General features: G+C 38.0%; 1 protein-coding gene across 5 annotated transcripts in view; it reads right to left on the bottom strand.

Annotated features, from left to right (window-relative positions):
* Positions 1-12,198, bottom strand: part of LOC111152335 (3-hydroxymethyl-3-methylglutaryl-CoA lyase like 1) — a 193,958-nt gene extending 181,760 nt beyond the window's left edge. For 3 of the 5 annotated variants that reach the window (XM_022510833.1, XM_022510834.1, XM_022510836.1), the window contains exon 1: positions 11,674-11,781. In XM_022510833.1, coding sequence (XP_022366541.1) covers positions 11,674-11,781 — 108 coding nt within the window. Of the gene's footprint in view, positions 1-9,201; positions 9,232-11,673; positions 11,782-12,129 lie in introns of those variants that run through there. The other 2 variants (XM_022510832.1, XM_022510835.1) reach the window with 2 other exon arrangements.
* Between the last annotated feature and the right edge of the window lie 1,180 nt (positions 12,199-13,378).

Genomic DNA, 13,378 nt, shown 5'->3' with positions numbered 1-13,378 from the left:
CATTTGACCTCCCGTATACCTCCAACACAAAGCCTGTTATCATCCTCACTGACCCCCCCTGCCCTGCATTAGAACATATTTACAGGCTTATATTTGTAACTGAGTCGCAATCAAGGAATGCAGGGAAAAGCAGGATTTAGACTAAAAGCAGGATGAAGAAATGAGCTGTTGGGAGACAGCAATGAAAAATGAAAATGTGGCCCGAGTAGTGCTGTTGGGACATAAGTTCTAGTGGTTCTATCTCCCCTTCTTGCACAGTAGGGTCCATAGCACCTTGCCAACATCAGAGAGCCAAAGCTCAGTCCTTCCTCTCTCTAAACCAGGGAAGGAAACATCAGCTCCTCTTATCAAAATCATGTTTGTAATGCACAGCTCTGATTCCTTAATCACTGATGTAGAAAGCAGTTTTGGTTACATTTTATATTTTTCAGAGAGCCTTCCCATTACTTGGCTTTCCATTACATTATTACTAGACTTTCATATAAATGAGGAAAGTCTAAAAGCAAAAACATCTATAAACATGAACCATGTTCTAAATTATCTTCACATAAAAGTCTCTTTATATAAAGTCGGATTTCAGAATGCATGTTTTGGGAACAAGATCTGCCCACCAGTATTACTTTCTGAAGAAAAGAACATAAAAATCAGCCCCATATCGGTCAGATGTAGAAGAAATGCAACAGCACCTCAGTGTTCACTTCGGAATGAATTCTGATCACTCAGAAAAGGAAGATCATCCAAAGGGGAAGATGGCAAATTTCTGGTAATTTAAAGACAACTCCTGCCTGCTGAGTAATTATGATTAGGGTCTGTAGGGCTGAAAATATACCAACATTCAGAAATGTCCTAGATGGTTTCATTAAAGCACCACCATGTAGCTATCCATCAAGGATAACAAAATCAAGCATCCACTGGCACAGGAAGATAATCTGGACGCCGGGGGCAGAGAAGCATACAAATGAAGACTACAAGTCCTGCTTAAGGCCTTTCTATGCAGTAATCTTCTACCTGTAGTCTTGACCAAAGTTATTTCCAGAGGTTAAATTCTGCTCACCTGTGCCACAGCCAATTTGCATCTCCCACTTAGACTAATAATAGAGGGACTGGCAGGAGAAACAGGGATTCTGTATGTTGCTTTTATTAGTAGGGCTGCAAGCAGGTTGGACAATCACGTTCAAATCAGAATTTCTGTTAAAACAATATTCCCCAAATACATGATTCTGCTTTAGCTCTTTTACCATGATCTGTTCCATGAGAGGGACCCATAAAGTCATGGTTTTGCACGGTCTAGCCCCTTAGGTGAGGAGGAAAAATAAAAAAGAAACAAAAAAAAAAAAAAAGCTAAACTTGGAAAGGGAGAGACAAGGAGAGAAGAAAGGGTCAGGGAAAGTTACAGCACAGAGTGAATAAGCATAAAGAAAGCCAGAAGACTTGGAGGAGTTTGTAGCTAATGAAAAAAACAAGAACACCAAGTTGGGGGAGGGAAGGATGTGAAAGCCAGCTGGAATAAGAGAAAGCAAGAAATACAGGAGCCAACAGAAATCCAAGGACAGAAAGTATTGGAGATTGAAAGGAACAGGAAATTTATTGGAAACCAAGTTGTTTTTCCTTTTGTATCCAATGCAATTCTATTCCAGGCAGAACTCTAGTCTCAACCTCAAAGAGGACAGAAGGGAAGTTGAAACTCATTGGAGTCTTTCCTGGAGAGTGGCCAGGAGCTCTGGAAAGATAGATTAGGGAAAACATGATAGGACAGCAGACCCTCTGAAAGCAGATACAGGGAGAGAGAGGGGTGGCTGTCTCACCCAGCACAGGATTTTCAAAATTAAGACAAAACAAAAAAGGAACAAAGTGATAGTTTGGCTCTATCTCAGAGCTACTGAATCAGAATTTCTGGTACATTTAGTAAACACCTCAGGTGATTCTTATCACCCAGAAAAGCCGAGAAAACATCGATCTAGTAGTGAACATTGGGAACTCTGAAACTAGAGCTGCCAGATTTCCTTCTGAGCTCTGCTATTCATTAGAGTTGGACCATGCACAAGTTATTTTACTTTTCTGCACGCCGATTATTCAGTTTATAAAATGGATTGTTGGGAGTATGAAATGAGGTATTGTACATAAAGCAGTTAGGCAGGACTTAGCACCTATTGATACCTCCACAGTGGTAGCTCTAGAACTATAGAAGTACTCTGAATAGAAAAACTCATACAAAACAATGCGTCTTAATTGATTACAAAGTAAAATACGAAAAAGGAATAAAAAGGCTGCATCTTAGATGCAGTATGCATGTGACGAAGTATGCACGGGAGCATTCTTCCCAGTGGTACAGAGACCACGCCACAAACATCAGGCTTTCTGCTCTTGGTCTCAGCATTCATGAGTTGGGAACCACCATGTGAACAAACTTGACAAAAAGCTTTCTTTTTTTCTTTTTTTTTCCTTTTTTCAAAAGTATGTATGAGTCACTTCAAATTAAAGGGGACTCCAAGATTTGGAGTCTCCATGCTCAAAAGAGGAGGACTTTCTTGAAAGGCAATAAATCCAGGACTTGGCTGATGTGGAGAACCCAAAGAGAACCACATCCAACCCAAGACCATTGGGAATCAAACACAGGGTAACCCACATTATTTTACAATCCTGTATAGTCTTTAGTCATTTCCCCCTCTATTATTTCCAACAACCATCTATTTCCTCTGTAGAACCCCATGTAATTCTCTGCCTTTCTCATTATGTGAAGACTCAAGTTCTTTCCTTTTCCATCTGGAAACTCAGCTCTGTAGTAACAAGCTGTACCACATTCACACCTCTACTGAACATTCCCATCATCTTCTGACCTTAAATGAAGACCTGATCACCCCTACAGAAACATCTGCCCAGTAAGCCTCTCATATAGAGACTGCTTAGCTTTCTAGAACTTGCTTAGTGACCAGAAGTATGGATGGCATCTGCAACTATTACTTCCCAAAAACTGTAACCCTTTATTTGTACAAAAACTTCTCTTCCTTTGAGATCCAAGTGATTTGGCCAGATGGTCCTTCAGCCCTTTTTGAGGACTTGTATCCTTTATATCCCAAAACCATTAGAACTTAGTTTGCCAGTTTTCTTACCTCCCAGTTTTGACATTATTTTGTAGTTTACTCAATGTCCTGGTGAACCTTCTATCCAATATTAGATATCCACTGAAATTTACTGGATTTTACTTTAGTTGAGCCATTAATTCATATAGTCATACAAAGGGCTTATTATTGCTTGTGACTGCTCACTTACTAAGATTCTGACCATGAATATTTTCAACTTTCTAACTTTGTTGTGCCCGTGCATAAAATCATAGTCTTCATCAGTACGACAAGTCATTAGAACCCTACTTTTACCTACTTACACCTGTGAGATACCTTAGGTTAACAAAGAGTCTTGAGAACAGCAATATACCTGGTAACACGCTAGCTGAGGGCCCATGGTGTAATAATAATGAAACAGACTTTTTCTTCAAGATGAATGAGTTCACTCTGTGAAATACATCTTTTGTTCTAAACAAGCGTATTAACTTAAATCTAAAATAAGGACACCAAAAAAAGTATAAAAAGCCTCAAAGATAAGAAATATAAAGTGGTGAGTGAGGCTGATAGATACAGCAGAAAATAGGATAAACATATCAAGAGTCACATGTAATCACACATAACTAAAGGTAAATTCACCTAATTAAGGATAGAGACAATCAGATAAGCAGCTTAGCTTATTAGAGACACAATTTAAAACAAAATCACAGAAAAATGGATGTGAACTGTCCTAAGGTACTTTTTTATTTTTAAGACAACTAAAATTACAGGAGCTAAAAATTCAGATAAAAACATTAAAATGTTAATTTAGAAAACAAATACAGGATTTTCTCTTCAAAAAATAAAAATCAGTTGTTAGCATGTCATACATATGCACAAAGATACAAACATACACATATAGAAGAGAGGATCAGCAAATCTACAAAATAGTTTATAAATCAACTGATAAAATATATAGATGTCTCCCAAGGATTAGGAATCAACAAAGAAAGAGAAAGAATCAACCAGTAATGAAATAAGGCAATGCAAAAGATTATGAAAATAATAAAATTTACCACCAACTCCATGTCCATAAAAAAAGAAAAGATCGGAAATAAACTTTTATCAATAGACACAAAATATCATGAAGGGACTACCCATTTAATCATTCATTGATTCATTCAATAAATTTTACTGAACTATGTCACAGTGAAGAAGTAAATAGTACATTGCTCTCTAAGGCCAGATACTCAAGTTGAGCATAATGTTTCTTATTTTTAAAATATCTTCTTTCTCTTTTATAATTTTTATTTATAGTGAAAACCATTAGAATAGCCTGTTTTTCCATGAAGTATTACTTTCTCATTAAAGCATCCAATCTTGAGCTTTAAATTATTACCCTATACAAACTTTTTGGCTGCAAGATAAGTGCTGGAAATCTAATATATAGCATAGAGATTATGTTAATAATACTGCATTATATACTTGAAAGTTGCTAGGGACATAAATATTATATATTCTTAACATAAAAAAGAAATCGTAATTCTGTGATGGGTCTCAGGTGTTAGCTAATGCTAAGGAGGTAATCATCCTGCCCTATATAAGTGTGTCAAAGCTGTACACCTTAAGCTTACACAATGTTACATGTTAATTATATCTCATAAGGCTGGGAAGGTAAATAGTTACTCTAAACAGTTTGTATATTACCTGGAATACAACCGTAAAATTTTTGTAATATGGTAAATTAATATATTTTTACAACTTCAATCACATTGCATAATTGTCTGGTTTGGTTTTTTTTTATATTTTCCCTCTTATATTGTTAGCATTTCAACTAGCTTGAAGAGAGTGAATTTCTAACTAAGAACAACCAGAAAATCTGGACAAAATATTAATGAAAACACTTGTTAGATAGCCTTAGAAAATTGCCAAAGTAGTGAGTACTTAAGTGGCCAATATACCATGCAGAAGAAAGACAAAGTGGTAAGACCAACATTGACCATGACTTTCTTTTGAAACATTTGCCAATTTGGTATGAGAAGTTGAGAAGATCATCAGAGCTTTTAGAAGCCTTAAAGGCAGAGGAGAAAATACTTTGATGTTAGGTCCCAACCGGGACACACCCAAGTAAACATCCTAGGCTTTTTAGTTAGAACCACTGAACAGCAACAAAATAAAAGGGTGAAGAGAGAGACAAAGCCTCACAAATAAAGTAGGTCCAGACTCAAATCAGCTCACCATCTGATTGGCTTAAGGTAATCTATCCTTATATTTACTATTTGCTAAAAGCTAAAAATAATCCTTTCCACATCTCAGAACTGTTAGAATGGCCACTTAAAAAAATTCAAGTAAGTGCTGCAAAGGATGTTGGGGGGTGGGGGGAGATGCCTCCTGTACTATTAGTGGGAATGTAAATTGGTGCAGCCCCTTGGAAAACAGTATTGAGGGTCTTCCAAAAGTTAAAACTAGAACTGCCATATGATCCAGTAATTCCACTTCTAAGTATCCAGAAGAAAGGAAATCACTATATTGAAAAGATACCTGCACCCCCATGTTCACTGCACCGTCATTTATAATAGCCAACTTTAGGGTCCATCAACAGATGAATGAAAAGTAAGATGTAGTATAGACACACAGACATATTTTTTAGCTTTAAAAACATTCCTGGGGCACCTGGGTGGCTCAGTAGGTTAAGCCGCTGCCTTCGGCTCAGGTCATGATCTCAGGGTCCTGGGATCGAGCCCCGCATCGGGCTCTCTGCTCAGCAGGGAGCCTGCTTCCTCCTCTCTCTCTCTGCCTGTTATCTCTGTCTGTCAAATAAATAAATAAAATCTTTAAAAAAAAAAAAAAAACATTCCTTTCATTTGTGACAAGATGGGTAGACATTAAGGGCATTATGCTTAATGAAATAAGTCAGGCAGAGAGAGACAAATACAGTGAGGTATCATTTATATGTGGAATCTAAAAAAGGCAAACTCAGATACAGAGAACAGATTGTTGCCTGAGGTGGGGTTGGGGTGGGGAAGACAAACAAGGGGAAGTAGGAAAATAAGAGGAAAAAAAGAACCCTTTCTGGGGAAGGATAATTTGAGGTATCTCAAATTAGGTCTATAATTTTCATTTCAGGTATCTAACACACACCCCAAAAATCAGTAAGCATTTGAGGAGAAAAGATATACAAATCAGACCCGCTAGAGATATGAATATTGGAGTTATCAGACATGGAACTTAAAATAACTCTGATAAATACTCAAGAATTCATGGCAAGATGGAAAATTGTGTCAAAGAACAAAAAAAGTGGTTTAAAAAATAACAGAAATGCATTAACTCAAAAATATAAAATTAAACTCAATAAATTAGATTAGCAGCAAATTACAACTCAAGAGAATTAGTGAAATGGAATATAAGTAAGAAGAAAATATTCAGACTGAACATGGAGCAAAAGGATGAAAGATACAAAAATGAATGTAAGAAATAGAGGGAGCACAGGGAAAATTTGAAGATTTTTCAAATTATAAGCCCAAGTGGATGGATTAAAAAGGAAACAGAAGTAATACTTAAGGAGAAATGGTTGAAAATTCTCTAAAATGAATTTATGAAATCCAATGAATGAAATCCAATCTATGAAATCCAATAAAGCATGGAGCCATAGATCCAAAAAATGCTACAAACCACTGGCAAATGCAAATGAAATTAGATCTAGACACATCACAGTCCTACTGTTGGAAACCGAAGACAGTGAGAAGACTATCATCAAAGAAGCAAAAATAAGACTAAGAGTTCATTTCATTGTCTCTGGCTTCCATTGTACCTATTGAGAAATCTACATTTTGTGCTGTTGTCATGCATTTTAATTCTTTATATGGCATATATATTTATGGCCAATGTTAACTTACATTTATGTACATCATTATCAAAATAAATGTAATTTCAAACAAAACTTTAAAAATCGGATTTTTACTAAAGACTATAGAAAAAAAACTATTTCTAGCTGAAGGAAAATAATTTCAGATGGAAAGATGGAGATGAAGAAAGGAATGAAGACCAAAGGAAAGAAGAATATTCTAATATAAAATGTATATAAACTGTATACATACAGATAACAAATATAAAATTAACATATACAACAATATAAAAAGCAGAAGTCAGTAATGGAGCTAAAATACTATATATGCCTGTTTAATAAGTTGCAAAAGTACCAATTTACATAATATTTTAAGAAGTCCAGGTCATGTGTTGACATCTTATAGATAGCAACTAAGAGTATAGTAAAAACAGCATATAATTAATAAGTTATGGTAGGGGGAAAATGAATAAAAGCATATCACTCAAAAGAAGCTATAAAAGGAAAAAAAGGGGAAAAAGCATAATAGGAGGAAAAGAGGGAAAAAAGAACATTTGAGACAAATTTAAAAAAACAACAAACAATGGAATGGTACCTTGTTTCTTTTCTGAAAATTATTCCCCAGTCATCCTAAGGTTTTTAGCAAATGTACTAACAACTGCATAGCTACAGATTAAAAAGCATATAGTCACATTATCCTCGGGTTAAATTTATGCAGAAATATATTTAGGTTAGAGTCTCAAGAACTTTTAACACCAAAGACTCTCTTTAAACCATAATTTTTGCTGAGAGCAAATGTAACTTAAAATCATTCATGATATAATGTACAATAACATGTTTAATGTCACATAATCTACAATTTTGCTTTTATACATCTACTGCATTTAAAATATTGTTTGTATTAGAATTTAGGCCCTGGAGAACTTTATTGTCACAACAGGGTATTAATATATGAAAAAAATTAGCTACTGCTTAAGCAGCACCTGCAAATCAAAAAGGAATTACTTTACCAGGTACCTTACATTTAATCAAAATCTTGAAATATACCAATTAAGCCAGCTTCTTCATCCCTATTTTATTTTATTTTTTTTTTCTTCATCCCTATTTTAAAAGAGACAAACATAGAAAATAAAACAGGCCTGAAGAAATATCTTGAATGATAGGATAATCAATTTTAACTACCTGCTCGATGAAAGGAATCTTCTGCAAAATCGGTGTCCTTAGCAAAAAATTAGAGACTCAAAAATTTAATTAGTGGAGCTGTGGTACAATAAACCTTTTATTCACACTCACCTATTCTGTATTGGATAATAAATCGTTAGACTTCAAATGTATGCGTGTCTATTTTTATACATACACAACTCCACTATTTTTCATCCTCATAATTTATCAGGAATATATTATTATCTATCATGCGTAGACTGAAATTTTAAGACCTAGCCAGGATATTTCCTGCACAAACTCACAGAATGAACTGGTAGCAGAAAAAGATCTAGGTTTCCAATCTTGCATTGCCTAGCACAGGATTCTTTCAAAATGTAGTATTCTATCTGTCCCAACGGTTTCCAAATTGTTTCAAATTCCAGACGTCCTGCTCACGATGCTCTCTGCCAGATTTTATAATGACTTGTTAAGCATGGTGCTGTCTCATCAGCACCACCCAGAATCCATTTTCAACTCTTCTCCCCATCAAAGCCTGACCAGCTCCCGTGAGATGAAAAGGTAAGACATAAACAGTAGTAATATCCATCTTCTATCACAAAGACCAAACTGTATTGACATCAAGTATTCATTCTCATCACATTAGCATTAACTAATATATATCAGGGTACCACAAGGTACCAATCATTGATTTGGCAAGTGCTATGAGGAATTTCATGGTCCCCATAAGCCATGAGATCAACGTTCCATCATGTTTTCATTCAGTAAGCATTTACTGGCCATGAAAAACTAACCAGACATTCTGTTAGTTGCTGTGAATGGTGGATGTTTCCCTTACTTTTATGATACCTAGACTCTGGTAGGGAACTACACATCAAATAATCACAAAAATAAGTATGTAATTCATATTATATATAAAGAACTGTCCACTGAGCCATATAGGATAACAAGAGCTGCTTGCTTTAAGAGTCTGGGAAAGCACTGATGAGAAGGTAACATTTGAGTTAAGATCTGAAGGGTGAACAGAAGTTAATTCATTAAAAACAATCTTTCCAGCAGAGGGGAAAAGAGAAAGACCAGGACTCCAGAGGAAGAATTGTTAAGAATTCAAAGAGGGCCACCTGGCAAGAACAAGACAATACCTTAAGATGATGATGCAAAGAGATGCAATGAAAATAACAGAGAAAGCTTCAGAGACACATTGAAAGTTCTGGTATTCATTCCTAAAAGTAATGGAAATGCACATCAGGCTATAAAACGAGGGATCAGCAGGATTCCATTCGAAATAGACAACATCTCCCAACCAGCTACATGAACAGGGGGTTACAGAAGGACTGCAGTTGTCTAGTAGACCATGAGAGAGAATGCCATTTTAAAATTGGTGGTAGCAGCAAAAGTTGGGAAAAAGAGATGGATTTCAGAGAAATTCAAGAGCTAAATTTGCAGGACTTAGGGATACTTCGGATGCGGAGAAATGAAAATGAAGAGCTCTTGCCTGGTGGCGTATAGAACTGAACAGACTGTGATGCTTTCTCACAATAGCAAGTACTGGGGAAGGTCTGGGGTTGAAGGAAGGAGAACGTGAATCCAGTTTTGGAAATGTTGAGTTTGAACTGCTTTTGAAATATCCAAGTGATGATGTCCAGTGAGCAGCTGCACATCAGGACTGTAGCCTAAGAGGGAGATAGGAATATAAATCTGGAGGACACAAATATATAAATAGTAACTGAAACCGTGAGTATGGATACAAAGTCATGAGGAACCTGGTCATTTACCAGACAGCAACAGGTCACAGAGTCTGACTTGTGCAGACCAAGGAACCAGAGACTCTCCTGGCTTAAAGCACTTACAGGTGTTATTAAACAGATGCCAAGGAAGATCAGTTGCAATGAGTTAAGTGTCAGATGTCAATGGTGCGGAGGTCAAATAAGACAACATATAAAAAACTATAATTCAATGAGCAGGACTGAAAAAGAATGATGCATAAAATGCCATGGAAGCACAGAAATGCGGCATTAACTCTGGGTGGAGCAAAGAGTTGATTAAAGGAAGTGACATTTAAACTGTGTTTGAAAAATGAGTAAGAGTTTCCCAGGCAAAGAAGTCAGGGGAAGAAGTCACTATTTCGTGAAGGTAGAGCTATTTCTCACACTCAGTCACTTTTGATTACCCTGCTTCCACATCTTAAAAGGGCAAAGCAGACATCCTCAGGTAGCAGCCTAGCTTCCATCACTGCCCCCACAGCCCACGAAATCAGAACATGAGGGAGAGAAATACAGTATTAACACAGCAACAAACATCATGTAAAGTCTCAGACTTAGGGAATAAAAAGAGCATTCCTGATTCTATAACAGACTGCATAGGAATGTTAAAAAAAAAGTTATAAAAGCAAAGTTATTATAAAAGCAAAAAATCAAATTAGAATGTAGAAAAATTCAATAGACATGGAATCATATGACCAGAATAACTTTCCCTCTCAAGCATTTTCAGCAAAAGGCTTCAAGCCGGATGACCACGGCCATCTTTTAAGTTATGAGGAACAATGTACCTTCTGATTGGTTTTGAAAGAATCCACAAATGCTAGATTACTATTTGTAGAACGAAGATCGCAATTTTACATACTGATACACTAAACTGAGAATACGCTGAATGTAAAACTATAGGAAAAATGGGTACCTAGTATTGGAAGAGTTGATTCAAAGCCACAGAGTCAAGTTATGTTTACCCTCTGAAATATTATAATTAATCCATTATTATTCACAAGACGAATCCGGGATAAACATTTCTGCATCCAGCAAAAAATTTAAAAAGAATGAAACCCTTATACTGCCCCTCCCTTTTTCCATGCTTTAACATTCACATAACAATTGTCACTGTTACTACTTGGTGGAATTTTACATTTTGAGCTCTTTAAAAGGAAAAGCACATTTCTTATTCCATTTACCTCCCATTTGTTTGAGAGTGCAGTAAACTGCAAACACGTGGATACAATTAAGTTGCCTATTAAACTGGGCATTCCGGAATCACGGGGATATCAATTTGGCTTTGAAAGTGCTGTTTTTTCAAGCTTGTTCAAGTGTGTTGAAGCATAAAAACATTAAAGATAATTAATGATAGGCTAGATAATTTCACCCTATGATGTTTTCCTAGCCTTACATGCTGGCTTCATTCCTCTTTCTGCCACACATTGTCCCCTTTGTTACACAGTACAGGGAAGGAACTGAAAATTAAAGGCACTGTCCCTGGAGGAATGCTTACAGATACGCATATTCTATAATGCAGCCCCTCCAAGGGGAAAAAAAAAAAAAAAAAAAAAAAAAACAGAGAAGAAGCAGTTTCCGTTAGGCGTCCTGCAAAAGGCCACAGGTAGGGATTTTGCTGGGTCTGAGCTATAGAGGCGGGTCTACATGTTCACAACACAGAGGATGGGGAACCTTTTAAGAGGTGAGGCCTAAACAAGACGGAACTGCTGCAGGGAGGGCCCTGGGGTGCGGTGGTGACATAACAGGGAGGGCCCTGGGGTGCGGTGGTGACATAACAGGGAGGGCCCTGGGGTGCGGTGGTGATATAACAGGGAGACAGCCGGCTGTGTACAAAAGGGTGGGGACACCCTGGGCCGCGAGGTGGTACCTGCGCAGGGTCGAGCGCCCCAGCCACTGAATCCCCGATCCAGAGATGCTCCCGGAGAAGCTGCTGGTAGCTGAGGCAGTGCTTCACCGCAGATGGCACATTCCCCATGGCAGGGCCTGGGACTGCAGACGGCGATAGGAGGGCGCCAGGAGCCGGGAGGAGAAGGATGCCGAGCGAGCTGCGCCAGCCCAGAACACGCCCCTCCAGGCCACCGGCGGCCAGCACGAGCCCTGCTCCTCCGCTCACTGCGTCGGCGCCGGGAGGGTGGGGAGCGGGCAGCACTCCCGGCCGCGCCCGGAGCTAAGAGTGCCGGAGGCACCTGCGGCGAAGGCCCGCGGCACCCGTAACCCGAGAAGAAAAGGAATTGAGCCCAAGGATGCTCAGGAGTGGCGCATTTTCCTTACTGCGCTGAGCGTGCCGGGCTCTCTGTACACGCTCCACTCTCCGACTTCTCACCTGATTCAGCTCTTAAGAGAAAGGGTGTAAATAAAAGAAAGGGCGCATGCGTTTTTGTGCCGGTGAGTTTGCTCCTTTCCAGCTGCAGACTTTCATGCTTAATGTAGATTTGCCCAGCGTTGAACTCACTTGAGTTTATGCTTGATGACAATAAGCTCTATTTTAAAATATTTTGAGCTCGTTTGCAAGGTTAAAACACAACCTAATAAAGGAGAAAATATAGAAAGTATTACATTAGGGGAGATGTCACAGGTATCTTGGTTGAGTCAGTAAATTGTCCTTAAGCTCGTACCACAAGTTAAGCACTGAACCGGAATCCAGTTGCTTAAGAGATGCATGGCTCCAAATTGTTAAAGCCCTAAAGGCTAAATTCATTGGGACTAAAAATGCTACATAAATCCTTAGGATATTAAAGGAGGGGTAATCTTTGGTGTGCAGGGGGTTGGTCCTGGAAAGGACCATTTCCCTACCACCTCTCCTTCATGGGCACACTTATCACCTGGACCCACTCTGAAACAGAGTGATTTCAGCAGCTTGCAACTGAACAGACATTCGTCAAGAACAGTCGTGTGCAGCCAAGCGTTAATGGCCAGGCATACCAGTCAGCTCTACCTGTCGCTGTAGCAAATAGAAATCCGAAGCTGGCTGATGTTGCACAACCAGATGAAAGGATCCAAAGATTGTCTTGTAAAACATAATATAAACACACTTAGAGGGAATTTAATACCCAGAATAAGGAAACAATCATTACTACTTGGGAAAGTGGTGAGACTTCCACCTTCCACAGGCAATAGAAATAAATCAGTCAAGGACAGAAAAAGGCAAAGAATAAGAGAGGTATTATGTAGATCCATGTAGTTCCTTAGTGGAACAGCACTGGAAAAGGCAAAGAGGAGAAGGGAATCTTAGACCTCACAGCTTTGACCAAGGAGGGTTAACTTGGAGAACATGCCCTGAGCTGCTAAAATGAAGTTGCCCAATTACTGGATGACTTTAAAACTCTTAAAGTACAAAAAACAAAACAAAAAAAACAAAAACAAAAACAAAACAATTATTATTTTCCTGAAAGTTACAATTTTATAGGAGTGAATTCGTAGAGCTAAATCTATTCTATGTTGCCTTTAGCGGAGCTCAATGGTTAATTATTTTTCTTCCACAAATGAATGCATTCTGGTTGCACCAATGCCTATTACCTTTTTTTTTTTTCTCTCCCTGTTGTAATACTATAATAGGAAACATTGTTTCTGAA

Source organism: Enhydra lutris, unplaced genomic scaffold, assembly GCF_002288905.1.
Source record: "Enhydra lutris kenyoni isolate GAN:26980312 unplaced genomic scaffold, ASM228890v2 scaffoldscaffold28, whole genome shotgun sequence".
Lineage (NCBI taxonomy): Eukaryota > Metazoa > Chordata > Mammalia > Carnivora > Mustelidae > Enhydra > Enhydra lutris.
Note: the sequence above shows the minus strand (reverse complement) of the source record. Positions and strands in the feature narration are given on the sequence as shown.